The sequence below is a fragment of the Mesoplodon mirus genome (genome assembly GCF_964341445.2).
Source record: "Mesoplodon mirus genome assembly, chromosome: 6".
NCBI lineage: Eukaryota > Metazoa > Chordata > Mammalia > Artiodactyla > Ziphiidae > Mesoplodon > Mesoplodon mirus.
The window spans coordinates 147,117,396-147,144,498 of NC_138982.1; the positions used below are offsets into that span (position 1 = coordinate 147,117,396).

Genomic DNA, 27,103 nt, shown 5'->3' on the forward strand with positions numbered 1-27,103 from the left:
CTGCTCTCCTGTGGCTCCGTCCTGGCTGGTGGTGGTTCCTCTGTCTGGGGGGTTGGCCTTCCCTTGACGGGAGGCCCTGTACGTGTCTGATCCCCTGGGCTGGTCTTCATCGCAGAGGAGCTCCCCTTCGCGTGTGTGTCCAGACCTGCCAGCCCCCGAGGTAACAGTCGGGGCCAGGTGCCGGGATGCGGACACGGACACGTCTTACTTAAGCACATAGTCTTAGATTTGTGCATTTTAGGCTCCTTTATTCCCATCAGGTTAAGAAACACTGCCATTGCTCTGTTCTGTGCAATACATTATGAAACTAGTGCTTGTATGTTGTGGAACTTCTCTATCTTCAGAGATGGATTTGGGTCGTTGCTGCCAGTGATCTTTTCATTTAATTCCCTCCTTCTTAAATAAAATTGTGCTTTCTGCAGGTGAAATGTACTTCAGTTGAAGCCCACCAGGAAGCACTGAAGAGCGCTAAGGAGAAGCTTGAGCTAATGAGACGAGAACTCGGCGAGAGAGAGGCTGAGTGGAAAGTCACGAGTGAGGACCCGAGGAGAGGGGACGAAGAGAGGCTGACGCAGCTGCTCCTCGAGCTGCAGGAGCAGGCTGAGTCCGAGAAGCTGTCCATGATGCACAGGTTTGAGCTTCGAGAAGCCGAACTGAGGCAGCTGCAGGACCAGCAGGCGGCCCAGATCCTGGACCTGGAGGGGTCGCTGGCGGAGCAGCAGGGCCGCCTGAGGCAGCTGGAGCTGGGGCTCTCGGGGGACGAGTCTCTGCAGTGCAGCCAATGTGGCCGGGAGCTGGGCGGTGGTCTGGCCCCCATGGACCGGGACCACCTGAAGGAGGACTGCGCCCTCCAGCTGAAGCTGGCCCAGAGCAGGTGGGTGACGTTCCTGTGGCCGCCCGTTCAGTACGGGGCCGCCCGCCTGTCTGGGTGAGGCCGGTCCCCAGGAGGGCACGCGTGGCTCCTGGGGCTGCGGGGCCTGCTGGCAGCAGCAGCACCCGGTCCTTCCTGTGGAGCCCGTGTCCCGTGATCCACGCTGCCCTGCACGCATCTGTGACAGTCATTTGTGTTCCTTGCACGGTTTACGGTTTCAGTAGCAGAACTTCAGCCTCATTTATCATAAGGACGTGTGGTTCATTTCTGAAGTTTCTTGTGTATTTTAAACTCAAACAGGTTAAAAAAAAAAGTTTTTCTGAACTATGTACGTACTTCCCTGAAGCTTTAAATAGATTTAGAATGTGATTTGGTTTGCTGCCTCTTTGCACATCTGGGCTGTAGGGACCAGCGGTGTTGGTGAGTCCTGGTGTCACTGGAGCTGCTCTTGGTTTTGCTGCTTCTCATGCGGCAGCTGCTCCCCAGCGTCATGAGGCAGGTGCAAGAGCTTCTGCTCTGGGGTCTGAGAACTGAGTTCAAATCCTGACCCCCGTGTGAGCTGGAAGGACACAGGCACGGTGGACAAACTCATGAGGCCTTAGCGAAGCCCTCCTGCATGGGCTGATCAGTGGAAAGGCTTTCGTGGTGTCTGGTGCACAGTTAGTACCTGAATCCCATCCCAGCTCTTGTCACTCACCTGAACGCGCCACGTAGCACTAACGTGTAATGGGTGCCCCGTAGAGATTCTTCCCTGTTCCTGCTGGGGTGCTGGGTGCTTCAGTTAGAGGGGCGTCTCCCTGCTTCTGTGCTTGCCAGCCAGTGTCACCTGCAACTCATTTAATTCATGCCCCTAATTCACCCTGAAGGGGTTTTGGGGGTCTTTTGAATGCTCTCTGCAGCCCTGTTGGCTCCTGTAAACGATGCCGCTGCCCCTTCCCTGTTGAGGTCCTCTCCCTGCCGAGGAGCCATCACACCTGCTTCCCTGTGGTGTCTGTGGAAATGTGTGTGTGGTTTCTTGCTGGGGGTCCTGTGTCCTGTACTTCAGTCGGTGACTGGGGAAGCCTGGGCTCTGGCGTCCGAGCTCCTCTGGCTTCGTGGGCCCCTTGGCTCTCCGCTCACGGCTGGCAGTGGGGCTCGGACCATCTGCAGCCCCGGGAGGTGCAAAGAGCAGGGAAAACCTGGGCACGACGGTCTCACCAGTAGAAAGTGGTGTCTCCTGTGAGAAATGTGAGGTTGATGCTTTTGTGGCTGCACGTTGGCTCTCCGTGTTCACTTGGCTTGTCTCCTCAGGTTTTTAGAAGAACGTCGAGAAATCACAGAGAAATTCGCCGCAGAGCAAGACGCCTTCCTGCGGGAGGCCCGGGAGAAGCACGCCCACGAGCTCCAGCTGCTCCAGGAGAGACACCGCCAGCACGTCCTGTCTTTGACTGCGGAGCTGGAGACCCGGCACCAGGCCGAGGTGGACGCGCTAAGGGCTTCTTTGGAGCGAGAGTGGGGGGCTCTCTCAGAAGCCCGTGTGGCTGAGCTGCAGACAAAACACGCTGCGGAAATCAGTGCTTTGGAGACCAGACACGCGTCACGCCTGTACGCTTTGGAGTCGCGTTACCTGTCTGAGATGCAGACCTTGTGGGGCCTGGAGCTGCCGGGCCTGGAGGAGCAGCTGCAGAAAGAGGGTGCTTCTCACCACGTGGTCTTGACTTGGGTGTTAGAGAAGCTGAAGCTGAAACACGATGAAGAGCCTCATTCCACAGAGGACGGCCTGAGAGCGGGAGTGAACACAGAGCACGTGGAGGGTGTGAGAGCCTCTCGGCTGCGCGGAGCTCGCCAGGTGAGGTGCGGGGCTTTGCCCTTCCCCAGGACTGGTGTCTTCTATTGCCCATATGTGTCAGCTGCACGTGTGTGTGTGTGTGTGTCCCAGGGACAGCGGTGGGTTTCCTGGTGAGGCGGGTACACAACAGTGAGTTGTACGCGTTTTTTGGTCCCAGGCTCCTTGGTGAAGGCTTTGGATCTCTGATCCTGGAAAAACGTGCGCCTGTGCCTGCGTACAGCGTTCCCTGTGAGATTTCAAAGGGTTCAGAGTGCTCCTCAGGACCTCTACCGATTTCTGTGAGATTAAACCCTTTGTCCTGTGTCGAGCAGCAACTGTCCCCTTGGCAGGTGCTTTCAGCTGTAGTATGAAAGGAGCTTCTGGAGACAGCCCCATTGCCCTAGCCAGCGCTCCCCTTTCCTCATCTGCAGACCTATGGCACTTGTACGTCGTGAATAGGATGCATTTATTTGGCTAGAACGTCATCACGTAGCGGGAATTCAGTGTGGGGACGGGCTGCTCTGTGCCCATTGGGCCAGGTGTGCATGCCAGGCACTCAGAATGATCCTGTTCTGGCGCCTTCATACTTTTGTCACGTATTTAAGAAGTAGATATTCAAAATTACAAAGCAGGAAATCTCAGCCTTGTGAGAACACAAGTACCAGGTAGAACCTTCGCTCGTGACTGAGACGTGCTTTACGGGATGTTCCCAGGGGGGTTTTGTCCTTTGCTCCTGGTTTAGCGTGTTTACGGATGGAAGGAAGAAGGCAGCCTAGTGCTGAGAGGTGTGGTGGCTTCATTGTATGCTTCGGCTCTGTGTGGTCTGCGGGCGAAATCTTTTCCTTTTTTTAAAAAAATGTTTATTTATTTATTTATTTGGCTGCACTGGGTCTTGGTTGTGGCACGCGGGCTGTTTGTTGCTGCGTGTGGGATCTTTAGTTGAGGCCTGAGAACTGTTAGTTGCGGCATGTGGGATCTAGTTCCCTGACCAGGGATTGAACCTGGGCCCCCTGCATTGGGAGCGTGGAGTCTTACCTACTGGACCACCAGGGAAGTCCCTGCAGGCGAGATCTTGAACAAATTCTCCGAGGGCTGAGCACATTCCACCTGGGGTCATGAGCCTCTGGCCTGTCCTTGAATTCGGGCCCCAGGGCAGGTGTCACAACTCCTCCCTGGGAGTTGTCCTTTTGGTGTGAATTTGGAGGGCTGTGGTGCCCCTAGGCCAGTCCAGTGAGCTCTCAGTGTCAGCTTCAGTCTCCTCCCATGCGGATGGATGCGTGGGGAAGGGGGCTTGTTCCCACCCTGTGGATTTAAATTAGATTTCCTCAGATTATAGGGTTTGAAGAAGATGAAGTTCTAAAAGAATATCAAGAGGGAGAAGTACGCATTTTTTACATGAGAAAGCTATGTATTTTAAACCATGGCTTAATTTTATTAGTGTAAAACGCGCTTGCAGGAAGCACGTGGAGTGTTTCCCACCTTGCAGGTGGGAGGTGTGTGTGGGTGGCAGGACAGGTGTGTGGGAGGCAGTGCCCTGTGGACTCGCTCTCTGCAGGTGGAGCTGGTGTGGCCTGCTGAGGGCCTGCCCCTGGGGCAGTAGCCAAAAGCAGCCATGCAGGAGCTCAGGGGCGGGCCTGTGGCCAAGATGCAGGTGCAGAAGGCTCCGCAGGAGGGGGCCCCCACAGGTTCCTTCTGGGCAGTGGTGGCTTCAGGGATGGCCTGGGGGTCAGGCTCTGGCCCCCACGGGGATGCCGGTGACATCAGCAAAGCCGCTGGGCCTCCTGAGGCTTCTCCTCGTGATGAGAGCCCTCGGACATCCGTGAGGCCCACAGTGGGGTGGACGCTGGGCAGGCCTCACACCTGCCAAGAGGGCCCGGGGCCTGCGCTCAGCTGCGTGGGACCTGTGGGGCACCTCAGGGGCTGCCTGTGCCAGGTGCCCGGCAGTTGCTCCATGTCCTCTGCATCCCGTGCTGCACCCCCAAACCCTGGGGCCCATGGTGCAACCTGGGGGCACAGCCCTGCACAGACTCCGCCCAAGTGTCCTCTGGCCCGATGTCCTGTCTTCTTTGTTCTCGTGGCGCCGGACACCTGCTGCCTGGCAGTTTCTGGAACACCCTGGCTGTGACCTCCTCTGAACTTGGCCTTGTCTCCCGCCTGGAAACTCCCACTCTTGCCTCCCTTTCGTCAAATCGTTTTCTCCATGAGCCCTTCCTTCCGGGACGGCCCCTCCGTCTGGGACTCACGGCCCCGCGCCCTGTGCCCTGCATAGCCCACGGTGCGTCCCCTGTGGGGCGCATGCCACGTGCTGCGCTCCTCTCGCCTGCGCTCTGCTCAGCGGTGGCCCGGGCCCAGAGCGGTGCCCAGACCGGGGCTCCAGGGCAGCGCGCCCGGGAGGGTTTTGCTGCCAGGGGCCCCGTCCTGCACACCTCTTCAGGGCAATTGTTGCCGAGGTGCCCATGGCCCTGCCACACAGTGTCGCTAGGATCTCGGAGGTCAGGTGGGCAGTAAGGACCTGACCGAGGGCAGGGCCCCTGGAGGGCAGGGCAGCAGCAAAGTGCCCGGATGTATCCCACGGGGGCCGTTTGGTGGAGGCAGCTGCCCTGCTCTAGGTTGACCGAGGCTCGCGGGGAGCCCGGGGGCGGGCAGTGTCGGGGGTCTGCTGGGGCCAGGGAGAGGGCCCGTGCCTCTGGACCCAGGGGAGGCCGGAGGAGGCGGTGGCTGTGGAGGAGGGTGGAGCAGGCAGGCTGCTTGGGTGTGTGGGTGACGTGTGTCCACGCAGAACAACCACCCCCAGCAGGTGCTCTTAGGGATTGCCACACGCTACGGGCTCTTGGTTAGAGTTTTTTTCTTTTTTCTTTTGGTTCCTCTGGGCGGCTTGTGGTATCTTAGTTCCCTGACCAGGGATTGAACCCGGGGCCAGGCAGTGAAAGCGCCGAGTCCTAACCACTGGACCGCCAGGGAATTCCCACTTCTTTGGATTTTTAACTTTGCGTGTCACCACGTGTATAAGCAACATGTCGAATTGCGAGGTCGAGGTTACAGCGGAGTCTAACAAAGCAGTTGGAATACGCGGGGCTGCCATGGAGGCTGGGACCTGGCCCGGGTTCACGTGACCCCTGTGGGGCTCACACCCCTCAGTGTCCTTTGCATTGACACAGGATGGCAGAGGTGTGTGTAGACGCCATGCAGCCAGACCCCACATGATGTCACTGCCCCGCCTGCCCTCCCTGCATGTGTGTGGTGCACACGCATAGCACACGTGCAGACATGCGTGTATGCACGGAATTCTGCACACCATCCTCTCAGGGCTTGCCAAACCCCTGGAGTCCATCTGAGGACACTTGGCTGGATGCCCCTGAGGCCCTTCTGCCTTGGTGTTCTTAGATTTGAAATACTTGTGTCTCCGCATCTTCTGATCTTTCTGGGGGTAGGGATAACTGGTGTTTTTTGTGAAGCATATGTACAAACTTATTGAGGTTATAAATTTTTGTAGGTACTTTTTCTGTGGGGCTTTTCAAAAGGACATGTTAATAGCTCATTTTGAACCGTAAAATAAGGCCTGGCATTCGCTAGGTTTCCTAGGTTAATAGTCAGTGCTCTTAGCTGTGTGTGTACATATTGACTGATCTGATATTAGCATGTAAACTGTTTTTTCACGTGGAAGTTCCCAGAATGAGAATTAGTGGATTGGAGAAAAATAAAGGGAAGCATAAATATGACATTTATCCCTTTTGTTTGGTTGAAAAGTCTGGGAGTTGGCATTTTTCTTGGTTTGCTCCTTGGACCCTGAGATGCCCTGAATCCGGGTTTCCCATGTTTGGGGAATGAGAGGACAGGAGGGATCCACACCCAGGAAGCCCATGCCCACAAATGCTCACGGTAAAACAGATATCAGAAACACAATAAAAGCCTGGCTGAGACCAGACATGCAGCTGGTCACTGATAAAGTCACACAAACTGTCTTCTCTTCACAATGTCATCTTACTCAGGTTTCATTAAAGAGGACAAAGCTCCCTCATCCCCCTCATGCCCTCAGCCCCCATGTCCCCTCAGTGTCCCCTCAGTGTCTCCTCAGCCTGCTCAGTGTCCCCCAGCCCCCTCAGCGTCCCCTCAGCCCCTGTGTCCCCTCATTGTCTCCTCAGCATCCCCTCAGTATTCCCTTGAGGCAGGAGATAGATGGGCCCCAGGCTGAGCAGTTTCTCCCCTGTGGACAGAAGCTCCATAAAAGCAGGATAATGGAGGAGGCTGGGCCCTGCCCAGATAGAAGATAAGAGACCATATATTCCTCATTCTCGAAGCCAAGGAGACCCTCCCGACTACACATGCGCAGAAGGGCTCCTTGGAGGTCCAAAAGGGAGGGGCACCACCTCGTAGTAAGTGATGCCATCTACCCATAGATAGGCCTCTTCGCTGGAATCCATCTTGGCTAAGAGATGTGCGCACACGCATGGGAGGACCTTGAGATACACCAAACACGGACTCAGAACCAGGCAGAGCAGGATGGTTGGTCAAAGGAAATCCGGAAGAAATGCCCACGAAAGTGATTTAAACTGCCATGAGGGCGTGACGCTCTCTCTGAGCCTGCCCGTGTGTCTACTGTACTCTTTTTCCTTCTAAAAAACACTTTACTTGCTTCACTACTTTCTGTCTCTCTGCGGAAATTCATTTTTTCATAGCGGACGGGCCAGGGCCTTGTCGCTGGCTGCTGGTCCCTGGTGGTCCAGTGGCTGGGATTCAGCGCCCTCACTGCCGCTGCCCAGCCTCAGGCTCTGGTCGGGAACTGAAATCCTGCTTCAAGCCGCTGCAGGCCGAGGCCACCCGAGGTCACCCTCACCCCCGCAGCCCGCTTTCTGTCCCTGCAGTGTCCTAAGTGCCCCAGCCCCTCGAGTTCAGTCCTGAGGGGCCATTACAGAGGGGTCAAGTGGCTGCCGGGACAGTGCTTGCTGCAGGCACCGTGGAGGAGACGGTGGTCCTGGCTGCAGCCCAGTTGCTCTCGTGCTCTCGTGCTCTCAGTGCTCTCGGTGTTCTCGGTACTCTGGTTGCTCTCGTTCATCTCGTGGTGTCGTCGCTCTCCTTCCTCTTGTTCCTCTCTTTTCTCTTGTCCTCTTATTGCTCTCGGTGCTCTGGTTGCTGTGCTCTCGTGCTCTCGTTGCTCTCGTGCCCTCATGAGCTACGTCCTCCTCTTCTGGGGCACTGCCCTGATACCTGCTGACCTGTGGAGGCGTCTGAGTTTCATTTCTGTAATCCTCTGAAGAGGCAGACTCTGCCGCTGGCCTTTCCTGGTATTTACTGGCTTACAATCCTCCCTCTAAAGAGATTTTGTTGGATCCTGTTTGTTCACTCTGATGATTCTGTTACCTGTTCGTGACATGTGTCCTGCTCTTCGGCTTGGCATTTTTGTACTTCCGTGTTGACTCTCTTTAGAGCGCTGAGAACATTTGGGAAGTATTTTTCTAGTTGTTTGTTCAAGTATGTCGTTCTTTTACTTTGCTACTAAGGATGTGAATATTAGATACTGTTTAAGTGACCTTTTTTGTGTAGCTCATTTCACAGGAGAAAACATCTGGGTTTGTGGGGAGGTGGGATATGCAGTTTCTTTCCCTATTTTATTTTAATTTTCTATTGGAGAAAATTTCAACATATACAGAAACAGAGAACAGTTCACAATCTGACTGCCCATGGGTACGTGCCAATCTCAGTGCATTAGCCGCCCAAATATACCATAACATGCTCCATGCTAACCTGCAGAATTAACAGTAGTCCCTTAATTTCATCACATATCCAGCCTAAGTTCCAGTCTCTTCCTGTGGCTGGTCAAATTGGGATCCACATAGGGCCTGAGCTGTGCTGAATCTGTTTTTCCTGCTTCCTGTGACATTGGCTACCATTTCCCCCTTATTGCCTGTAAATGTGTCAGCAGTCTACACATGGGATGGGATTCAGGTCCATGTCTTGGTGAGAATAGTTCCAGGTGGTGGCCTCTTCGTCCTACCATCTTCCCTCAGGCTCTCCTCACAGACAGATATTCCATAAAGCCTTGCTGGGTGTCTTCTGGGATGCTGTGGTCATTGTCCCCAAAATAGCAGGGACATGCTGTTCTTCCTCTGTGAATGGGTTTTATCTGGGCTACAAATATCTCTGCACCTGTTTGAAAAGCAGTGTCACTTATCAGAAAAGTTGTTTACCCAGCGCTTGTGAAGCGATTGGATTATTTTTCAGGTTACTTCCCTTTGGAGTTTGGTTGTGAGAAAAGTTCTCTGAAAACGTAAGCCTGGTTTCCTTTTCTTAGAGATAAGTGTCCTGCAAAGAAATCACCCTTGTATTGCTAACACTAAGCAGTGGAAGGAAAACAGGAGTGAACTGTCGTCTGACCACCATCAATTGCTCAGGCGATGTCATCTTTTCTTGGGGAGAAGAAAATCTGTTCATATGATGTTTAAAACATATTAAGAGAACCTGTGGTTATTTTAGATATAGTTTGAATGTCTTTAATTCTATATCCGTTGAATTTATTCTTAATACTCTGTTGGTATTCTTTGAGCAGAACTACTTATTTTTTTCTTCTTTAAGTGTATCCATTGTTTTTTTAATGAGTAAAATATATATGACACTTCCCACGTAATTCTGTGGATTTTTAGAAAAACTCGAGAATAACTTTTTAAAAACATCTTTTTCTTATATTGACTTTACCATTTAGAACAGATTAGAGAGAGTTTAGTCAGGCTGGAAATAGAATGATTGTGTGTAAGGAGATCTTGAGGGGATGCAGGGAGTGGCACAAGTAAAACCCCCTCTGAGCCTGTCTGGTCAAGTCACGGGGGCCGAGGTCGCGCAGCCAGCCCGGGGGTGCTGAGGTGTCCAGGTCGCTGGGCTGAATGCGTGATGCCGTCTGTGGCCTCCCCTGACTGTGTCCTGCTCCGCTGCACTGGCCTCAGCCTGGTGCATTCTGCAAAGTCCTGCTCCAGACCTGGGGGCGCACTGGGCAGAGCAGATCGCGGTGTCCCCACTGACCCTTGCAGGTGTCAGGTTAGGGGGATCCCCCCCCGCTCAGGGCGCCTGGGAGGGGCGCTGTGTGTCCGCTGCTCCTGACTGCGTTTGGGACGTATTGCTGGACCTGGCATGTCTCTGCCAGCTGCCTAGAAACCCTCCCTGAGGCCGTGGAGGCTGAGAAACGAGTCCTGTGCTTGGCCCCGCTCCTGCAGCAAGGTCCGCTCTGTGCTGGGGCCCATGGGGCCTCAGTTGGGCAGACGACCAGGCGCTTGGCATTGGTGGGCTGGTTCTTCCTTCCCAGCCACAGCTCTGTATGGCACCCACCCTCCGCCCTCTCTGTTGGTGGGCAGTGACCCCAAGGCCTGGAAGGACCCCGTGGCCAGAAAGAGCAGCCTGAGCCCCCGGGCCCGGACTCTCACGTGTGCAGTGTAGCCTGCAGGCCCCGGGACTCGAGGCACGCTGGGGTGTGGGGCGCTCTTGGACTCTGACCCTGACCCCAAACACACGTTCACTTTTATCTATTTGTGTACATTTGGCTTCTGTGAAAGATTTTTGCCTGAAGCATGTGGTCTGTGGCTCAGTCAAGTTTTTCAAGAAGCAGGTGCTTACGATTCGACCTGTCAACCAGAGCATTTATTTAACAGGCCAGCGAGTGTGCGGGTTCTGCCCTCAGGACCTGTTTGCCGAAGGTGCTGAGAGGGAGGAGTGCAGATGCCTGTGCCGGGCGCGGTGCCCGAAGCGGTCCATGCACTGGGGTTCCTGTTTATCACATGCCTTGCGGGATTTGCCTCTTCTTGGGTGTTGATGTTTTCTTATTTTTCCCAGCGTCCTTCAGTGTCCTAAAGTCTGTTTTTGGGCAAAGAGAGTGTGGCTTGTTCTCCTCTCCCTTGGCCTTGCCCTGCCGGTCTGTGGTGCCCGTTGGCATTCGGGGTTTTGTTCTTGTTCGCTAGCATTTTGTGGTTGGCACACACAGAGCCAGCATCCGTGGTCAAATCCGGTTACTGTCAGGGCTGCAGCTTTCTTCCTGGCTGTGAACCATCTGGGTGAACCCCGTCCTTCCCATGAAGTGGTTGTGTGGTGCAGGTGAGACAGTTAAAGGGCTTTGGAAACTGCCACATGTCCTAACTTGAAATTGCACTTGATTCTTCATTTTAAAGGATTGAATTAAACCTGTTCCAGGGGAGGAAGTTTATAAAAATGTTCTGTGTTGATTGAGAAATGGTCTCTAGAACTTCAAAGTATAGTTTCAGTGTTGTGCTCTGCAAACGCCATTTTCTGATGCTTGTGACTGAGGTGAGAATCCAGAGCCCACAAAGAATGACTTGAAGTTTTCTATGAGCTATAACCTGACTGCTGCATGTCGTCACAGTGAAAATATGTGGAATAAGCTGAGCTCCAGCCTCACCACAGACCCACGCACACGGTCAAGGCCCAGTGTTGACCTTCCTCCCCACTCAAGCAGGGCACTTCGGTTCCTGCGGAGCTGCAAGAGGAGAAGGAGAAGCAGCGGGTCTGCTGTCAAGAGGAGATTGAACTGCTGACGTGTCAGTCAGAGGTGCTGCTGGAGCAGCAGGTCACACAGTTAAAGGTACTGGGGTTAAGAGTGATCTATTTCGTTGCTATCCTTTCTCACCTGCAAAGTAAATAAGAAAAATTTATTCTAAATTAATTTTGATATGCAAAATTAAAACGCATATTCATTGTCTTAGAAACTGAGATTTTTCAAGGCAACTTTTTTTCTTTCATTTTTATATTAAGTTGACTAGTTAGCATTCCTTTTCTTTTAAGAAATTGTCATCAGATAGGTGACCCTTAACCAACACGGAGTTAAGCGTGCCGGCCCTCTGCACGGTTGAGAATCTGCGTGTGATTGACAGCTGGCCCTCGGCACACGTGGCTCCTCCGTACCCGCCATTACTGTGCATCTGCACGTTCAACCAGCCACGGATCATGTGGTGCTGTAGTGTTTACCACTGAAACAAATCCGTGGGGCTTCCCTGCGGTCCAGTGGCTAAGACTCCACGCTCCCAGTGCAGGGGGCCCGGGCTCGATCCCTGGTCAGGGAGGCGAGATCCCCCGTGCTGCTCAGCACGGCCCAAGACAAACAATCCAAGGGTAAGTGGACCCACGCTGTCCGACCCCGTGGTAGAGAGCCGGCTGTATTTAAGCCTGGGAGAATCTGAGCCCTGCTCATGGCCTTGCATTGGTGACTCAGCAGCGGCCACGTCAAGCCTTTTCTTGCTTCAAGGGGCCTGTTGCCGCGGAAGGGTGTCTGCGCAGGATGAGTGAGCATTCAACACGACTTCTCACAATGAGTTTTACTGTGGTTTGGTTTTGTTTTTAATTACAACTTTATCGAGATATAATGCACATATAAAAATCACTCTTTTTGAAATATACAGTTTGGTGGTCTGCCGTGTATTCACAAAGTTGTACAACTCTTATTGCTGTCTAATTCCAGAACATTTACATCACCACAAAAGAAACCCCCACCCGTTAGCAGTCTCTTCCCTCCCCCAGCCCCTGGCAACCACTGATCTACTCTCCGCTTCTGTAGAGTTGCCTTTTCTGAACATTTTATAGAAATCGAATCATACAAAATGTGGCCTTTTGTGCGTGGCTTCTTTCACTTAGAATAATGTTTTCTAGGTTCATATATGTTGTAGGGTGTGTCAGTACTTGCTGTTTGCTTTCTATATATCTACTGTTTTGTTCCTCTAAATCTCCATTACTGACTTCTTTTGCTTTGATTTCCTTGATGTTTATTTTTCTATATTTTTTTGATTTTTGTTTTTGTTTTGTTGTTTGCTTTTAATTTTTTTAGTGCCTGCCCTGGGCATTACATTGAACATTTTATAACAATATGGTTCAGATTAATACCAACTTAATTTTAATAGTTCACAAAATTATTCTTCGATATAGCTTCCTTCCTTCCTTCCTTCCTTCCTTCCTCCCTCCTTTGTGCTAATATTGTCATACAAAGAACATCTGTATACAATTTACGCTCGTTCTTTATGCACTTGTCTTCTAAATCACATAGAAAAAAGAATTACAAGCTATACACATAAATATAAAAGACAAAATAAATTACTTGCTTCTTGCCGCTTTCTAGATTTTCTTTGTCTCTCAGCAGTTCGATTATGATGTGTCCAGGTGTGGATCTCTGAGTTTATCCTACTTGGAGTTTGTTGAGCTTCTATATATAGATTAATATTTTTCATCAAATTTGCAAAGTTTTTAGGCATGTTATCTTCGAGTATTCTTTTGCCCTGTTCCCTTTGTCCTTTCCTCTGGGACTCGCATGATGTGTACGTTGGTCTTTGAGGATGTCCTGGAGGCCTGTGAGCCTACTTACTTTATTTCTTTTTTCTTTTTTTTTTTTTTTTTGTTCCCCATAATGAATAATCTCATTTGACCTATCTTCGTGTTTACTGATTCTTCTACCCACTTGAATCTGCTGTTGAGTCCCTCTAGTGAAACTTTTATTTCAGTAATTGTGCTTTTCAGCTTCAGAATATCTATTTGGTTTCATTTCATAATTTTATCTCTTTATTGTGGGGCACTGGTCGGGGCATGCCTTCAATGCTGTGGCAGGCAGTACACATCTCTGCCTTAGCTTTCACTTCCTTTTAAGTTTTTTGATCAGCCTCTTATTAGCTCCAATTGTTGTCACTGCCTCAGGCCACTGAGATGTTAAACAGTTGCTGCTAATTGTTTTTGCCAAATGGCTTGGGCACAGGATTGTTGAGGTGAGCTCTGAATCAGATCCGATAAAAAACCAGCTTTGAGAATGGAGCTCTTCAGTGAGCTGCCAGACAGGTCAGTTAGCGACGGTTGGTGGTGGTGCTTTGGTGCAACCCATTCTTCTCCTCCTCCCCCCATGGTTGCTGGGCTGCATTTTCTTTCTTTTTTTTTTTTTGGCGGGTTCCCGGATCACAGATTGAACCCTGGGGCCCACAGCAGTGAAAGCTTGAAATGGTCTTAACCACTGGACCACCAGGGAATTCCCTGGTCTGCATTTTCAAGGCTATCCAGAGACTGGAGTGATGGGATTAGGGCAGGTTCAAACATCCAAAGCTTCCTGTTCTGATGGCGACTCAGCCTTTGTTTTTAATAAACACTTTAATTTCCAGAGCTATGAAAAAGTTGATTTTGACAGTTTTTGCCAGTGTTCTCGGTGCTCTTGTAGAGGAGTGGATTTTTGGAGGTCCTTATTCTGCCATTCTGGAAATGCTATCTCTGTATTTTTTTAAAAAAGCTTATTTCATTAATGTATTTTAATTCATTAGGTGAACATTATTAAAAATATTTTTTATTATTTAAGAGGAAACAGGGTTTATTTTTTAAAACCAGAGGAAGTTAGGTTTCTAAATATCTTGGATTTTGAGGGTCATGATACCCTGATGATGGAGAATTTCTTAATGTGGCCATTGGGAAAGGTAGCAGGCTGTTTCTTTTGTATTCTATATGATAAGCACATTTGAACGCATGTTCACTGGGGATAGTGGCCTTGGCCTTTTTGATCATTGTTCTTGGCACAGAATACGGAATCAATGAATATTTGTTGAATGAACTAAATTCTAGTGAACAGCAGCGAAATGGAGCAAGGATAATTTTATAACTTAAAGGCATTTTTCGTTGTTGTTAATAATATACTTTTGTACAGGGTGAATTTGAAAGTGAAAAGAGAGCTGCTTTGCATGAAAAAGAGGCGATACATAAACTTGAGCGTGAGCAGGCACAGTCTCTTCACCAAAAAGAGAAAGAGTCTTTGTCTCTGCAGCTTCAGGAGAAGAATAACCAAATTCTGCAGGTATGTGGGGTGCATCTTTTCTTTGTTCGTTCTTCTTTTGTGTATGGTAAAATGTGCATAACATGATATTTACCATTTTAAGTGTACAGTTATAGTGGCATTAACCACATTCACAGTATTGTGCAAGTATCGCCACTGTCCATTTCCCAAACTTGTTCATCATCCCAATTAGAAGCTCTGCCCTCATTAAAAATTCCTGGGCTTCCCTGGTGGCGTAGTGGTTAAGAATCCGCCTGCCAATGCAAGGGACACGAGTTCGATCCCTGGTCTGGGAAGATCCCACATGCCGCGGAGCAACTATGCCCGTGTGCTGTAACTACTGAGCCTACACTCTAGAGCCTGCGAGCCACAACTGCTGAGCCCGTTTGCCACAACTACTGAAGCCCACACGCCTAGAGCTTGTGCTCCGCAACAAGAGAAGCCACCTCAGTGAGAAGCCCGTGCACCACAACTCGCCACAACTAGAGAAAGTGCGCATGCAGCAACAAAGACCGTAATGCAGCCAAAAATAAATTAATTTTTAAAAAAAGGGCTTCTCTGGTGGCGCAGTGGTTGAGAGTCCGCCTGCCGACGCGGGGGACACGGGTTCGTGCCCCGGTCCGGGAGGATCCCACATGCCTTGGAGCGGCTGGGCCCGTGAGCCATGGCCCTTGAGCCTGCGTGTCCGGAGCCTGTGCTCCGCAATGGGAGAGGCCACAACAGTGAGAGGCCCACATACCGCAAAAAAAAAAAAAAAAATACAACTCCCATCCCCCTCCACCCTGCCCTGGTACCCACCACTGTACTTTCTGCCTTTGTGAATTTGACTCCTCGAGGGATCTCATTTCAGAGGAATCATACAATATATGTTCTTTTGTGTTTGACTTATTTCACTTAGTATAATGTCCTCAAGGTCCATCTATGTTGTGCGTGTATCAACATTCATGGCTTTTTATGGCTGACAAATATTATTCCATTGTATATAGACACCATATTTTGTTTATCTGTTCATCTGTTGATGGACATCTGTTCATGGTCGTCTCTTCCTTTTGGCTGTTGTGCATAACGCTGCTGTGAACATTGGGGTTCAAGTATTTACTTCAGTCCCTGCTTTTGCTTTTTGGGGTATATATCTAACAACAGAGTTGATGGGTCATATGATAATTCTGTGTTTAACTTTCTGAGGAACTGCTGAACTGTTTTCCACAGCAGCTGTGGCAGTGTGCATTTCCACCAATAGTGCACAAGTGCTCCAATTTTTCCACATTCTTATCAATACTTGTTGTTTTTCGTTTGTTAAAATAATAGCCACCATGATGCATGTGAGGTGATATCTTGGTTGTTTTTGCATTTCCCTAATGACTGGTGATGTTGGACATCTTTTCATGGGTTTGTTGGCCATTTTTGTCTGACAATTTTTTTCTATTGAAGTACAGTTAATTTACAATGTTGTGTTAGTTTCAACTGTATAGCAAAGTAACTGAGTTATATATATATATATATATACATATGTGTGTGTGTATATATATATGAAGTGTATATATATACTTTTTCAGATTCTTTTCCCTTATAGGTAATTACAAGATATTGAATGTAGTTTTCTGTGCTATACAGTAGGTCCTTTTTGGTTATCTATCTTATATACTGTAGTGTGTACATATTAATCCCTAACTCCTAATATATGTCCATGTCTGAGAGTCTATTTCTGTTTTGTAAATAAGTTCATTTGTATCATTTTCTTAGATTCCACATATAAGTGATATCATACGGTATTTTTCTTTCTCTGTCCGACTTATTTCACTAAGCATAATACTCTGTAGGTCCATCCCTGTTGCTGCAAATGGCATTATTTCATTCTTTTTCATGGCTGAGGTCCTTGACAGTTTTTGAATTGGGCTTTTTTCATTATTATTAATATTGAAAATACAGATGTGTATTTATACTATTTTTAGAGATAGTCCCGCTGTGTGACCTTTCAGAGTCGTAAGAGCACTGCTGCTTTCTGTGACGTTATCATCATACAGGGTCACTGGATTTGAACTTATTCACACACTGGAGGCACAGTTTTCTTATGAATATGTGCAGGCACCGTGCTAAGCACATTTGCCATTTCTGTGCAGCTCTCTCCCTCTCAGGACACTGAGGCCCAGGAGAGGTTCTGTTAATTTGCTCAAAGTCCATGGCTGCCAAGTGGTGGGGCCAGGCCTTCTGACTGTAAACACTGCACATGGATGTGTCTGACTTAATTTGGTACCAAAGATGTCAAAGTCACTCCCAGCCAGATTCAGGGCAGCATGTATCTGTGGAGGTCAGTCATTAGCTGCCCGTCAAGGGGCATGTTCCTGGCTGCAGAGGCCCCTCCTGTGCTGGGAGCCCAGCCACGAGAAGGCAGGAGGGTGGGGGGGCACGTGCAGGGGAGCAAGGACAGCACCAGGGCTTAGGCAGGAGGGGGTTCCATGAGGAAGAACGAACCTTTTGAAGTATTTCTTAAGCTTGTTCTTCAGTATACCAGGCATTTCTGCTGATACATGATATGCATTCTTAAAAAAACTTATTCTATACGAAGTACTAAACCTGGCTTGTGGGCAAAATAGGGTTAGAGATACACCATTCAAAGCCTCTGCGATTTTATACCTCAAGGACCAGAAACAGTAACAGTCCTAATAAAAGTATTAGTACAGCTAAAAAGAAATGTTAAATTCTGAATTAAGAGAGAAATTGTAACATACATAGCTATTTACTTTTAAAAGGGGGGATGGTTGCTTGATGGCAGGAGTGTGCGAGAAGGTGGGGGGGAAAGACTGAGAGGCGCCAGGAGTGGGGGCGGCGCCAGGAGCGGGGGAGGCCCCTGTGCGGGCGCGTGGAGGTGGACAGCAGGAGGCTCCGCTGGGCCAGTGGGCCGCGCTGTGCGTCCGCTGCCCGGAGGCTCCCCGGTCGGAGCAGGGCTCACGACCCTTCAGGAAACCAGACTCTGCGGGAAGCTGTTTCCACTGTGAAATCATCTTACAGGTGTCCTTAACATGTACATGTTCGGTTAAAGTAATACTGTGGAGTAAGGATGGTGTCCCACCACCCACGTGAAGCACCTCAGGAGACCCCCCGCCCCCTGCCCCCCGCCGAGGCAGCCACCCTTCTGATCGTTACAGGTTTCTTGCTCACTGATGTGTTTATTCCTGGACACTCTGCTGTTGAGCCTCAGCCCTTTCCGGCCTTCACAAGGGTTCCGTGTTGACTGGAGGTTCACAGACGGCGCTGGTGGGGCCGTACCCGCTGTCCAAGCCGCCGAGTGGCACCCGTTGCGTGTGTGCTCATCGGTGGACTTGGGCTCGTTTCTGTCTTTCTGCCATTATGAATAAAGCTGCCCTGAGTTTCCTACACACACCTCTTACTCCAGATGTGCAGGAGCTTCTTAAACCTAGAAGTGCGTGTACAGGTTGTGGGGTTCTGCCTCTGCTGGGTAAGCCCAAGGCTGTTTCTGGGCGGTTCCAGCAGTCGTGCACTTGAGCTCCTGTTACTCCACATCCTCTCCTGGAATGTTCTTGCTTTTTAATTTTTGCCAATTTTGTGGCAACGGTATGGTGTCTCTTGGTGGTCTTAATTTGCTGATAAGATGCGCATCTGTTACTATGTTTGTGATCCATTTGTGTTTCCCTTTCTGTGGAACGCCTTTTTGTATCTTTGGCCATTTTTCTATTTAAAAGAGTTGTTTGTCTTTTTCTTACTGATTTAGGGAAGGTTTTTTTTGTATTTCTGGATTTCTTCTAATTTGTGGGTTTTTTTTACCTTTTGTCATCTTTTGATGAACAAATGTTCTTCATTGATGAATTAACTCTATTACCTTATTGAGTACAGACAGTCCCTGACTTACAGTCGTTTGACTTAGGAAGGATTTTTTGACTTACGATGGTGTGAAAGCAGTGTACATTCAATGGAAACAGTACTTTGAATGTTGAATTTTGGATTTTTATCTTTTCCTGGGCCAGTGATATGTGGTCCAGTTCTCTCCTGTGACGCTGGGCAGGGCAGCCACAGCTCCCTGTCAGCCACACGACCAGAAAGGTGAATGACTGATGTGCTGACAGCCATTCTGGACCAAGACAGCCGGCCGCTCTGCTGTTCCTTTTCAGATTACTATTAATTAAAGAAACCAGGCATCTCAAGTTAATGAATTTAGTGCTTTTCTATATATGGGAAGAAGCAAAGTCTGGGCTCACTGAAATCATTTTTTGATCTGCATCTCCTCTACCTGGGTCCAGTATCCTGTGCTTTCCCATGCTGAGCCCGCTCAGGGCTCACTGTCCGGGCGGCTGTGGTGGCCTGATGGCTGCAACATCCTTTGTTTACTGATATGGCAGGTGACCCTTTTCAATCACAGGTGTATTAAATGCATTTCTTTTTTTAAAAAATTAATTATTTATTTTTGGCTGCGTTGGGTCTTCATTGCTGTGCGTGGGCTTTCTCTTGTTGCAGTGAGCGGGGGCTACACTTTCGTTGCAGTGCGTGGGCTTCTCATTGCAGCGGCTTCTTTTGTTGTGGAGTGCGGGCTCTAGGCACACAGGCTTCAGTAGTTGTGGCTTGCGGGCTCAGTAATTGTGGCTCACGGGCTCTAGAGCGCAGGCTCAGTAGTTGTGGCGCACGGGCTTAGTTGCTCCGTGGCATGTGGGATCTTCCCGGACCAGGGCTCGAACCCATGTCCCCTGCATTGGCAGGCGGATTCTTAACCACTGTGCCACCAGGGAGGTCTTAAGTGCATTTTCGATGTATGGTATTTGCAGTTTAGGATGGGTGTATTGGGATGTAACCCCATTGTAAGTGGAGGAAGATTTGATAGGAATGCAGATGAGGGAGCAGGACCAGCAGAGGGAAGGGTCTGCCGTCCACCAGCCCCACGCTGGCATCTGGGGCCGCCCCAGCCTTGAGCCGTCCGGGCATGCAGTTCATCTCCTATGTCTCTTTCGTTCATTTTTTGGTCATTGTTTGCCGTCTTGAAACTTGCCATTCTCTGTTTACTTATTCCATTTTCTTTCATTTTACCAGCGACCTACGTGGCCCAGTGGTTTATAGGAGCCACAGTTTTTTCCCGAGTTCCCTCCATGCACAGCATTGAAACTGTTTTCTGTTCCTTTTGTTCTCTTCAGTACATTGGTTCCACACTCACCCCTTCTTCTCCCTCTGGCCTGTGTTTTCTGTGCTTTATGGGCCCCACGCTGCTGTCTCATCATCCGTTTTCTCCATCCCACAAACCACAGACCTGCTCCTGGATAAAGAAAGTTCCTTACAGAAACTTACTTTTAACTCAACTGTCTTAACTAAAGCCTTAACAACTTTTCTTCAACAGCTAAGAGACCAGATTTTATCCTTAAGTCGCGAAATAGAAGAGCGCCATTCCGAACTGGAGAGGCTTCAGCAAAGGCGGGAAAGGGAGAACCAGGAAGGCACAACTCTCATCTCAATGCTCAAGTCCGACATCGACCTGTCCCACGGCGAGAGGTCAGTGGCCGCCTCTGCTTCTTGGGCTGGAGTGCATGTTGGCACCTGGCAGATGGGACCCTGTGCTGCGTGGTCCTCTCGTCCAGGAGGGTCTTAAACTTCAAGATGAGCGCTGAGTCGTGGCACCCACATACCCACCACCTCGCTTTGCCAAACCTTCCCATTTTGCCAGGTTACAGGATTTGATGCTGCTATGAAGGCAGTTACTGACCCGTCCCTTTTCTTGTTTGTTTGGGAGTCTCATTTAGGAAATAGTGTCCCACCTGGCACTAGGCAGGTTTTGGCTCTGCTTCTCGTGTGGTTCTGGAGTGAGCCGTTCAGTTGTGTTTGCCTGATGTCGGGAGATGCTCTCGTCTTTGCCTGTCGGGGCCATTGGCTCAGCATTGCCTGGGAAGGTGCAGCTCACTGGCCAGCCTCTCTGGGCCCCTTTGTGCATCCCTTGGCCTGTCCCTGCCAGTATCTCGTGGTCCTGCTGGTCTGGGGTCCCCGCTGACCCTGGACCCTTGTCCTCAGCACCGCGGCGCTACCGTGTATGCAGCGCTGAGGGTCAGAGGAGACGGGGGAGGGCTGCTGTGCGGAGGGCGGGTGCTGCTCACGTGGGCTCGGTCTCTCCGTTCATTCTTTCATGGCTTCATTATCTCTGTGAGGACCTTGCGTGCTGTGCCCAGCTGCCTTGCAGCTCGATGAGGGGAGTGCAGGGCAGGACGTGTCAGGCCTGGCCCTGCCCTTGGGGGGCTGGCAGAGAGCAAAGGCCCCGAGGCGTTCGGGGGGCGTGCCCGGCAGGTGAGATGCCCCGACACCCACGAGTGTTTGGCATTCATGAGGCTCCTCAGGGACCAGGGGTCGGCATGGTCTGACGGGGCCCAAGGTGGGGGGGCTGGGACCTTCTGGCGTTTTCTCTCAGAGCAAAGCAGACACCGCCTGCCCGAGCCCGTCTGGGGGTGGCCCTTACGCCCTCCCCGCACGCTCCCTCCGAGGGGCCTGGGCAGCAGCAGGGGTGTCGGGCCCGCCGTTTGCAGTCTGTCCCCACCTGCCCCCGCCCCTCACATCCCCGTGTCCCTTTCTCACCGTCTCTGGCCCTGACCTGGGGTGTCAGCTTCCTGAGGGGCGGCTCTTCCCGTGTCTTGAGTGACGTTTCCCTGTGCTGGGCCCGAGGGAGGGGTGTGAGCCACGGGCGGATGGTGGCGGCCAAACCCTGACGTCTCGTGGGCACCAGAGCCATGTCCTGGGAGGGGTCACCGTGCCCCAGACGATGCCCCCCAGCTGGAAGGGCTGGTCTGGGAGTATGCGGCTCAGAGACAGGACTCCTGTCCTAGGGGAACCAAACACCCCAAACTCCGTGTTTGTGTGGCCCTAGAGAGAGACACGGGGAGACACGGCGCCTTCCCGTGCTGGTGAGCTGTGGGCAAGGGGTGACCTGGGCGTTCGAGCCGGTGTCTTCTGAGAGGCGGGGGCCTCGGGCCACGTCGGCGCCCAGCTCTGCTCCTGAGTGCCGGAGAGGCTGTGCCGGGGGGCAGGCTGGGTCTGTGCAGCTCGTGGGGGCGCCGCTGCGGGCAGAGCAGCTGGGGGGGGGTCCTGGATGAAGCCCCGGTGCTGGGCTGGGCGCAGGCCTCCAGGAGAGGGACGCTTAGGTCGCCCACAGTGCTGCTCGCGTGCGGTCAGCCGGGCGGGGTCTTGGCTGACGCTGCCCGCGTGTGCTCCTCTCAGGAGAGCTCTCCGGGACGCCCTGAGGAGGCTGCTGGGCCTGTTTGGGGAGACGCTCAGGGCCGCCGTTGCCCTGAAGAGCCGCATCGGCGAGCGCGTGGGGCTCTGCCTGGAGGACGAGAGCCCGCCTGCAGGTGAGCACCGACAGCCCTGTGCCCGCAGCCCTCAGGCCGGGCGCCGGGGGTCCTCCTGGCAGTGCGGCTTCTGTGTCTGCTCGCTTGTAGCCCCGGCACTGGACGAGGTGTGGCCCGGGCTCGACGCGGCCCTGCCGGAGCTGGACAGCGCATCGCCCGAGTGTGCCGAGACGTCGTCAGTGGCTGAGATTAGCAGTCATGTCTGTGAGAGCTTCTTCATGAGCCCAGAAAGCACGCTGGAGTGTGAGCGGCCCGTCAGGAGGATCTACCAGAGCCTGGGCCTGGCGGTGGACGGCCTCCTGGAGATGGTCCTGGACTCTACCAGGCAGGTGAGGCACGGCCCCGCGGCCCCCTGTGCAGAGGAGGGTGACAGGCTGAAGGAGTGGGCGGGGGGTCGGTGGGTGACAGAGGCTGCCTGGCGGTGACAGCGCAGCCCCAGGTGCCTGTCGGGTGCTGGGCAGTCAGGGTTTCTGATCCTCCACCAGACCCTGCGGGCGAGGCAGGAGGTTTTCGCTCTCCAGGCGGGTCTGGTTTCTTTCTCTCCTCTGCCGGGTGTCGTCCTGAGCCTGTTACTCCCAGGGAGGTTCACCCACATGTTTTCCTCAAATAGGAGTCTTTTCTGAGCCGAAATTCTTGGGGAAGTAGGCTTGCTGTGAATGAAAAGTAAAACCTCAGTGCACTTAATTTAGATCATGTGTGTTCAGCCTCTTTTACTGCACGTTGTACACCATTCTAATTCCGTGTTGAATACACTTATGTTTAGAGATTATTACTGAAGACAGCAATTTGTTAACCTTTTAGAATGTTTCAGACAATTAGCACAGACATTAAGTAGGAAAACTTGGAAAGCAATAGAGAGCCTTTTCCCAAAGTTGCCCAGTTAAAAAGTAAGCATTTTCACATGAAGCATCGCTGTTCACGTCTCAGAAATATTGAGACGCGAATGCAGGTAGAGCCACAGTGTCGAGCTCTGAAGTTTCTCCTCTGGTTTCGTCCCATCTTCTCTCAGAAACCGGACAGAGTTGGGGAGCATCTGATGATAAATAATCAGGTGCTTCTGATTGTCCCCAAGCGCGGTTAAGGAACAGACGCCGTCCGGTCTGCAGTCTGACCTGGCCCGCGGCCCTGCGTCCCCACTGCCCCCACTGTGTGCTCTGCAGGGGCACCTGGGTGTGTAAGGGGGGAAGCAGGAGAGGGAGGTGGGAATTGACACAGGGCAGCGGCCAGAGGGGAGCGAGGAGCCCCTGTGCAGGTCGGGGTCAGTGGTGGGGCTGCCCGAGGACCACTGGCTGTCGGGAGGGGGCAGCGGCAGCCGAGAACCTGGACGGGCGGCCCATGGCGGGGCGTGAGGAGCGGCGGCACCAGGGCGGTTTTCAAGGTGAAACCAGCAAGTTTCCTTAGAGGCTGATGGGCCCAGAAGGGTCAGAGTTGGTTACACGCAGGGGGAGGCTGAGGGGGCCCGGGCCAGGTGCTGGGTTGTCGGTCAGGACAGCTGGGTGTAGGCGTTTTGAATTCAGAGATTAATCTGGGCCCTCCAGCCTGTGGGTGGCCTGGGGGCTTCAGCCCGGACATGCCCACCAGGGGAGCTCGGGAGGAAGGTGAGGTTGGGGTCCCGGGCTGTGCCTGGGAAGGGCGGCGTCCCATGGTGTCCGACCTGGGGAGGGAGGGTCGCGTCAGGTCCCCTGCCCGGTGTGGTGATGGCCCAGGAGCCTTTCCCCATCCTCCACCTGCAGTCACCAGGGGGCCTGCCCCTGCCCGGTTGCCAGGCACCTGTCCGTGTGTCCTCTGAAATGACCACCCCCCCGCCGTGTTCCACGCAGACACACGTGGGGTCGACGGTCACAAACGGTGTGTCCGTGCAGCGTTGCCTGTGTCTCCGTGTGCAGAACTTTCCTTTTTTGAAAATTTGTTGCTTACTTAGTAACTGACATAACATTGAACACGGAAATTGCTGTTTCTTATAGGATATTTATGGTTTCCCCAGAATTCGACGCAAATAAACTCTGTTGGTGTCAGTATAAGCTTTGATTACTTTTGGTCCAAAAGGCCATTTTCAAACGTGTTTCACAGCTGGAGGAAGCACGTCAGATTCATTCTCGTCTTGAGAAGGAGTTCAGCTGCAAGAGCGAGGAGACGGCGCACGTATTGCGGAAGCACCGGGAGCTGCTGGAGCACCTGGACGCGGAGAGCGCGGCCAAGGCCCGGCTGGCGCTGGCGCTGCACACGGCGGAGGGTGAGCGGGGCCTGCCTGCCTGCCGGGGGCGCGCGTCGTGCTGGGGTCTCAACAGCAAAGGCGTCAGCCACCTTCCCGGGGCGCGCTGCCGCCCCGACCCCGCGCGCCTGGTGCCTGGCGCTCGTACCTGGCGCGCGCTCGCGGTGGCCGCGTGTGCTGGGCCCTCGTCTTGCCTGCCGCTCCGGTGCCGTCCCTGGGGGAACAGAACGGCCCGCCCCCGGGGCCTTACAGCGGCCTCCCGCGTGGACTGCAGGCATCGTCGAGGGCTTCACAGAGGAGAGGGCTGGCCTGCAGGAGGCGCTGGGCCAGAAGGAGGCGAGTGAGCAGGGCCTGGTGGCCGAGCTGGAGGGCCTGAGGCAGCAGCTGCAGTGCGCGGCCCGGCGGCAGGCGGAGCTGCAGGAGGAGAACTCCGTGCTGTGGAGCCAGAAGGAAGCCTTGGCTGTGGAAGCCGGAGAGAGGGAGACCGGTAAGGAGGCCGAGCTGCAGCGGGGGCGCGGGCAGAGCCGGGCTGGCTCGGACGCGAGGCTTCGCGGTCAGAGAGGGCGACGTGGCTGGCTCGCGGGGCTGCGTGTGGCTTGAGGGCGGCTGCGGTGGCTGACTGTGCTGTAGGAAAGGCTGCCGACTCAGGCCGCGTCGCCTGGCCAGGGGGTCGCCCACCTGTGTGCGGTTGTCAGCCTCGGCGTCCTCGAGGCAGTGGTCCAGCAGGGAGTGTCTGTTTGGGATCAAAGAAATGCAGTTCGGAGCGTGCAGGTTCGGGTCCCGCTGGGCAATAGAAACATTCGGGGCTTTTGAGGGTGAGGACGGGGGGGTTTGCCTACAGAGGGTTTAATTGGAGTCAGAGGCAGAAGCCAGTCTGGGCTGAACACGCCTGAGGGCCGAGGCCGTCACGAGGGAGGAGAAGGCCCGTTACGGGGACGGGAGCAGGTGCGGTTCTTGCTGCGCCCCTGGAATCTCTGAGCTTCGGCCCGGGTCCCATGTTCACGGCTCCCCTCGCTGGGGCCCGGCTTGAGTTCCACTCCTTAATGACCCCCAGGCTCTATGTTAAAGCCCCTGGACATGCTGACTCTGCTTTGTTTCACATTTCACAAGGTGAATAACCAAGAATGTGAAAAAAATGAGGGTTACTTAAAAATTTTCTTTAAAATTACCAGAAAAGTGTCTGTTAACCTTAGCTAGGAGGACATACGGTTTTTGTTTTTGTTTTTTTTTAAACAGCTTTATTGGAGTATAATTGCTTTACTGACATACAGTTTTAACCAAAGCAGGTCATTATAGTTTCAGATTCTTAGAAATTTTAGATCTTAAAATATTTAACGTTAAAACATAAAAAGCTTAAAATGTGGAGCTTGTGGGCAGTGGCGGTGGTGGGGGCATGTCTGGGGCGGCGCCTGCGCTCCGCCCGCTGAGGGCCCGCCTTCCTCTCCCTGTGGCCCCCATGGCCCGGCCCCGGGCGCGAGTCCGGCCAGGCCCACCTCTCTGCTGCCCCCACCACACAGCAAAGGCGTCAGCGACCTTCTGACTTTCAGGGGCTCCTGCTGAGCCACCACCCCAGGCAACTCGGAAAACTCATTTCTCTTCCTCCAATGCTTCTTTTTAATTTTCCGATTAATAAACAAACAGTTGTCTGTTTAATTGGTTTCTGCCCTCGTCTTCGGTGCCTCTTCTGGGCGAGACGCATGTTCACGCTCCCACGGCTCTCGAGTGGATGTGCGGGTCCGACGGGCTTGCAGGCTCTTGAAGCAAAGAGTGATTTGTGCCATCGTCTTGGTTTCCATCCGCGTGGGTTACTAAAACTATTTATAGTCACTCCAGACTTCATCTTCTTGTTTAGCTTTAATATATATAACATTCTTTTGTCTCTTTTCCATTTTTTGATGTGAACTTCTGATGGTAAAAAATTAACCTTTTTTTCCCTCTTTTGCTTTGTCTTTCTTTATACTTGAACTGTGTCTAATGGATGTTGTGCTAATTGAGAGTGGACCCGTGGCATCTTCTCAGTTCTGTGTCTGCGGTGAGTCTGTTCCCGCGTCTGCTCGGAGCTTCCTAGGACTTGCTCTCCCCTCCACCTCGAGCTGGGGCAGGGCTGTCCCCTGCTGACTGTGCCGCCGTCCACTTTGCTTGTGTGCTTGCTTCTTCCTCGTTCAGGTCGTGTCCTTGGTCCCCAGCACAGAAGCTTGTCCCGCTTTCCGCTCTCTGCTCGGCCCCCAGGGACAGAGGCGTGTATGAGCACACGAGCGCGTGTGCTCTGTCTGTCGGTGCCGTGTGCACGGTGCTCCCTAAATGGCAGTAAGATGTGGGTTGTTTTCTCCTCGGCTCCCCGCAGACTGGACGCTTTCAGAGAAGGACTGTGAGGGAAACTTTCCAAGACCTCGAGTGCCTGAAAGTTACCTTATTTCAACCTCATCCTTAAATGAAGTGGTAGCTGGAAAGACACAATTCTAGATTAGGTTTCTTTTACTTGAATACTTTGAGACTAAAAACCATTGTTTTCTTGCATCTGGACACCTGCTGGCACATCTGATCGTGTTTCTTTGGAGGTGTTTTTAGAAGTTTCTCTTTGCTCGGATGTTCACACGTCCCGGAACCGTATCTGGAGTGGTTTCCCATGCCTGCCCTGCTCTGCCTGCGGCTGGGCGTTTGTTACATCTGGGGCTTTGTTGTCGTTACTTCTTGGCGATGTCTCTTCCGTGCGCACACTTTGCTGTCCCCAGACGCCCTGGGCCACACGTCCCAGTGGGGCAGTGTTCTGGCTGGGGTCCCCTCCTGTTCCCGGTATTGGCGTCCTGGCCTGTGGGTCCGAGTGGTGGCTGGGCCCTCCCCGTCTGAGACCCGTGTTTGTTGTCACGGGCTCTCGTACCTCCAGCCTGCTCTCCCTGCGTGGGGCGTTAGGGCTTCAGAGTCGGGACCCTGTGGGAGATGCAGAGGTGTGGGGTCAGGCGAGCGGCCACGTAACCCTAGGCCTGGTGCCTCCCCTGCGTCCACTGTGACTGCCCCTCACCCCTGCAGAGAGGCCTGGCCCACCTGTGTGGTAGGGGCTGGCTGGCGGGGGGGCAGATCCATGGAACCTTTTCCCGGACCCAGG

The 27,103-nt window shown here is 52.5% G+C and overlaps 1 protein-coding gene across 1 annotated transcript in view; it reads left to right on the plus strand.

Annotated features, from left to right (window-relative positions):
- Positions 1-488: 488 nt before the first annotated feature.
- PCNT (pericentrin) overlaps positions 489-27,103 on the plus strand; it is a gene marked incomplete at its 5' end in the record, with an annotated part of 78,888 nt that continues 52,273 nt past the window's right edge. The window contains 11 exons of the mRNA XM_082624390.1: positions 489-928; positions 2,162-2,699; positions 7,541-7,708; positions 11,131-11,256; positions 19,799-19,950; positions 20,408-20,480; positions 20,630-20,733; positions 21,658-21,788; positions 21,879-22,117; positions 23,859-24,144; positions 24,275-24,553. Of these exons, the coding sequence (XP_082480516.1) occupies positions 489-928; positions 2,162-2,699; positions 7,541-7,708; positions 11,131-11,256; positions 19,799-19,950; positions 20,408-20,480; positions 20,630-20,733; positions 21,658-21,788; positions 21,879-22,117; positions 23,859-24,144; positions 24,275-24,553 (2,536 nt within the window). The remainder of the gene's footprint in view (positions 929-2,161; positions 2,700-7,540; positions 7,709-11,130; positions 11,257-19,798; positions 19,951-20,407; positions 20,481-20,629; positions 20,734-21,657; positions 21,789-21,878; positions 22,118-23,858; positions 24,145-24,274; positions 24,554-27,103) is intronic.